The sequence below is a fragment of the Sander vitreus genome, unplaced genomic scaffold (assembly GCF_031162955.1).
Source record: "Sander vitreus isolate 19-12246 unplaced genomic scaffold, sanVit1 ctg288_0, whole genome shotgun sequence".
NCBI classification, from domain to species: Eukaryota; Metazoa; Chordata; class Actinopteri; order Perciformes; family Percidae; genus Sander; species Sander vitreus.
This window is the reverse complement of record NW_027595443.1, coordinates 130,001-135,000: the sequence shown is the minus strand read 5'-3', so window position 1 is coordinate 135,000 and position 5,000 is coordinate 130,001. Positions and strand designations below refer to the sequence as shown.

The window sequence follows — 5,000 nt, the reverse complement described above, 5'->3', positions numbered from 1 at the left end:
CAACATTATGAAAGGATCCTACAGAGATAGACCTTTTAGTTAAAGAGGAAGATCCTTTTAGTTTAACATGAAAACATCCACCGTGTTGTAAACACACTCACCCAGAAAGCCGGCCACCTTCTTCCCAGATTTGGCCATGTTCATCTCCAGGACGAAGTCGGCGTGCGTGCTGAAGCCGAGCACGGAGCTCTTCTGAGCCCGAAGCTCCACCAACTCCTTCAGGATGGCCGAGTTGTCCTGAAGACAGACACACGGAGACTCTGTCTCAGTCCTTTGTCGCTTATTTGAATTTTGTGTACCTTTTGTCGCCCTATTGTTGCCTACCATCTTTCTACTGCGTTTTCTTTAAGTTTTTACCATTTTCGACCTATTCTTGCCTTACTTCCTTCTTTCTACAGTCTTTTTCCATCGTCATCTAAATGTTTTCCAGGTCCAAGGCTGTTGTTTAGTAATGGCGTTTGTCCATTACATGGTACCTGCTCTACTCGCCTCGACACACTGTGCGTCTGTTTTCCGTTGCAGATGTTAGTACCGCCTCAGCGTGGCTGGTTGTTATACATCGGCTCGACACACACACCAGCACACAAGTATAAACATCAGACCACTTGAGCTTGTTTTCCAGTTCTGTGGAGGCTCCACGCAGAGCTTTCTCCGTAGCCTATGTCTGTTACGCGACACCCAGAACGTGGAAGGTGTGTTGTTGTCAGAAGACACGTTTAGTTTCAGATGAAGCTGGAGGCAGCAGAAATAAACACAGCTGGATAAACCATTTAAAGATGGGGGGAGTTTGTTCAGGACACCCCCGTCTGTCGCTTTCACGTCACCTTTTCGGCTCGCCTCAGCTCGCTGGGAACCTCGACTGAGGTGGTACTACATAAAGTACCTGTTAGCAGGTACCAGGGACTTTTTTTCGTAATGGAAAACCAAAAAAGGCAAGTAGAGTCGAGGCGAGCAGGTACCACGTGATGGAAAAGCGCCTTAAATCTATCGCTGACAGCGCTGTATTCTTCCTCTTTATACCAAAAATTATTCACGCTGGTTAGGGGGTAACATGTCTTAAAAAAACTGTTCAAAGAGGGAACATTACTGAAAAAAGCTTGAGAACCTCTGGTTTAATACATAACTCCAGTTTAAGTTTTAAAAGTACAAAGACACAAACATACACAGACTCTGTTTTAGCCCTTTAGTGGATAATAATAATAAATCCAGTTTACTTCTTGTATTTATTGACGTGTCAGACGTCATCTTCGTGATCACACCATGATCTCAGATCTCAGTTAGTAACCCAGATCCTGGTCTGGATCAATGGAATAACATTTCCAGGATAATCGTCGTTGCCCCTCCTGTTCCTCTCTCTGTGTTTCTCTTCTCAAACTCTGTTCTCTTCAGGAAACAACAAACTTGTAGCTAGCGAGCTACACGCTGAAAATGTCAAGTTTAGAAGAAGATTTGGACGGTGCAACTGTGTGTGTGTGTGTCTCTGTCCACATCTGTCCGCGTGTATGCATGCATCTGTGCGTGTGTGTGCGTCTGTCCGTGCATCTGTGCGTGTGTTTGTCCGTGTGCATGCATCTGTGCGTGTTTGTCCGTGTGCATGCATCTGTGCGTGTGTGCGTGTGTTTGTCCGTGTGCATGCATCTGTGCGTGTGTGTTTGTCCGTGTGCATGCATCTGTGCGTGTGTGTTTGTCCGTGTGCATGCATCTGTGCGTGTGTGTTTGTCCGTGTGCATGCATCTGTGCGTGTGTGTTTGTCCGTGTGCATGCATCTGTGCGTGTGTGTTTGTCCGTGTGCATGCATCTGTGCGTGTGTGTTTGTCCGTGTGCATGCATCTGTGCGTGTGTTTGTCCGTGTGCATGCATCTGTGCGTGTGTGTTTGTCCGTGTGCATGCATCTGTGCGTGTGTGTTTGTCCGTGTGCATGCATCTGTGCGTGTGTGTTTGTCCGTGTGCATGTGTTTGTCCGTGTGCATGCATCTGTGCGTGTGTGTTTGTCCGTGTGCATGCATCTGTGCGTGTGTGTTTGTCCGTGTGCATGTGTTTGTCCGTGTGCATGCATCTGTGCGTGTGTGTGCGTCTGTCCCTGCATCTGTGTGTGCGTCTGTCTGTCTGGTTCTTTCAGGGAATGGCTGTAAAGATTTATAAAGAATATGTTAGATCATCTCCTCTCTAACTGGGAGGTTTTAATAAGAATATGTTAGATCATTTCCTCTCTAACTGGGAGGTTTTAATAAGAATATGTTAGATCATTTCCTCTCTAACTGGGAGGTTTTAATAAGAATATGTTAGATCATTTCCTCTCTAACTGGGAGGTTTTAATAAGAATATGTTAGATCATCTCCTCTCTAACTGGGAGGTTTTGGGACTGATTGGTGGGATTGCTGTGGACAAAATACACAAAGAGATACACTGGTAAGAGCCAATCAGGTTGTTTAGTAAATCTATCGCTGTATTCTTCCTCTTCCTCTGTGTGTGTGTGTGTGTGTGTGTGTGTGTGAGTGTGTGCTGGGGAGGGGGGGAGAGATAGAGTGAGTGGACTGTTGGCGCTCCTGTTTTTTTGCTAGACTGCTTGTTTTTAATTACTACAGTCACCACGTCATCTATAGTCCTGTTACATTTCTTTTTAAAATGGTCATACCTGCCTAGGGACATATTCTCTTATATTACAAGTTTAAATGTTTATTTGTGCATTGTCCCCGTTTCAAATAAATACATTTCCATTCCATTAGAGACTAGTATCTTCAGACTCCTCACTGTGTAATGAAATCCAAACACTGACCTAACAGTAACTCCCAAACCGTTTGAATGTCTAAATGTCTTCACCTCTTTGCAGCGAGAGTTGAAGGCCTCCTCCAGCTTCTGGCGCGTTTCTGGGACGAAGCATTTCTTCATGGTGGGGAAGTAATGAGGATACTTCAGCGTGACTTTCAGCTTCTCTCCGTCCTTCTCCAGAGAGCTCAGGAAGTCCTCTGGGAGGCCGCCTGAAACCAACACCGCCACACCAGTTAATACTAGAGATGGTCCGATACCATTTTTTGCTTCCCGATACCGATTCTGATACCTGAACTTGCGTATCGGCCGATACCAGTGGGTCAAATATTTTATTATGTTATAACAGCTGTATACTACTATCCCTGTACAGATGATATGATGTATAACAGCTGTATACTACTATCTCTGTATGGATGATATGATGTATAACAGCTGTATACTACTATCTCTGTATGGATGATATGATGTATAACAGCTGTATAGTACAATCCCTGTATGGATGATATGATGTATAACAGCTGTATAGTACTATCCCTGTATGGATGATATGATGTATAACAGCTGTATAGTACTATCCCTGTATGGATGATATGATGTATAACAGCTGTATACTACTATCTCTGTATGGATGATATGATGTATAACAGCTGTATACTACTATCTCTGTATAGATGATATGATGTATAACAGCTGTATACTACTATCCCTGTATAGATGATATGATGTATAACAGCTGTATAGTACTATCCCTGTATAGATGATATGATGTATAACAGCTGTATAGTACTATCCCTGTCTAGATGATATGATGTATAACAGCTGTATACTACTATCCCTGTACAGATGATATGATGTATAACAGCTGTATACTACTATCCCTGTACAGATGATATGATGTATAACAGCTGTATACTACTATCCCTGTACAGATGATATGATGTATAACAGCTGTATACTACTATCTCTGTATAGATGATATGATGTATAACAGCTGTATACTACTATCTCTGTATAGATGATATGATGTATAACAGCTGTATACTACTATCCCTGTATAGATGATATGATGTATAACAGCTGTATACTACTATCCCTGTACAGATGATATGATGTATAACAGCTGTATACTACTATCCCTGTACAGATGATATGATGTATAACAGCTGTATACTACTATCTCTGTATAGATGATATGATGTATAACAGCTGTATACTACTATCCCTGTATAGATGATATGATGTATAACAGCTGTATACTACTATCCCTGTACAGATGATATGATGTATAACAGCTGTATACTACTATCCCTGTATGGATGATATGATGTATAACAGCTGTATACTATGTATACATGTACGTATATATGTACTATGTATGTATAGCAGGACTGGGACAGACTGTCAGCCGTGTGGGTGTTTAGGGCCTTTAATACCCAGAGAGGAGGACCAGGACCGGGTGGGACTGTGTGCCGGATCGGGACTCACCCAGCTCGTCTCTGGTGAAGGACAGACTGGTCGTGTCCTCATTCAGGTTCTTATTAAAATCGATGCACAGGTTGCTCAGCTTCTTCTTGATGCTCATGATCTCCTGTTACAGCAGAGAGTTACTGTAAATACCTAGATCTGACTTAAATATCTACATCTCATACTACTACTACGTTTTTTGAAAATAATCTAATTGCGATTGTTTTCAAAAATATTGCGATAATTTTTGAAGCTCTTTGTCTTCTGTATTATTCAACAAAGACGAGCAATAAATCATCGTATAGTATGAACAACACAACATTAGATAGATTCACCTAACTGTTGTTTCCTGGAGGCCTGGATGTGATGATGACATCAGGTGATGCATGAATGTATATGAATGACATCTTTCATCTAACTACTACAGTCCCAGTAGTATTACTAGTAATACTACTGCAGTCCCAGTAGTATTACTAGTAATACTGAGCACTGACCGCCTGGTGGAAACATTCATATGAAAGTCAGAAACTAGTCACACAAACTAAAGGGCTGGTTGCAGAAATATAAAAAACAAATATGTGGCTTTACCACACTTAGTAGTACTTACATTATTATTCACTGTAATAAACATATGTAAACATGTGGATTGCACTTATTAAACACTGTCTTTGAACTTTACTAGACAGTTAAATAAGTAAAAATATAGTATATACAGTATATACACAACGGTGTATTTTTTACAGCGCACACAGAGGAGCTGCCTCCAG

General features: G+C 41.7%; 1 protein-coding gene across 3 annotated transcripts in view; it reads right to left on the bottom strand.

Annotated features, from left to right (window-relative positions):
• thop1 (thimet oligopeptidase 1) overlaps positions 1–5,000 on the bottom strand; it is a 26,187-nt gene that overhangs the window by 7,544 nt on the left and 13,643 nt on the right. For all 3 annotated transcript variants that reach the window (XM_078244677.1, XM_078244678.1, XM_078244679.1), the window contains exons 5-7: positions 4,255–4,357; positions 2,821–2,978; positions 102–237 (exon numbers count right to left, since the gene is read on the bottom strand). In XM_078244677.1, coding sequence (XP_078100803.1) covers positions 102–237; positions 2,821–2,978; positions 4,255–4,357 — 397 coding nt within the window. The remainder of the gene's footprint in view (positions 1–101; positions 238–2,820; positions 2,979–4,254; positions 4,358–5,000) is intronic.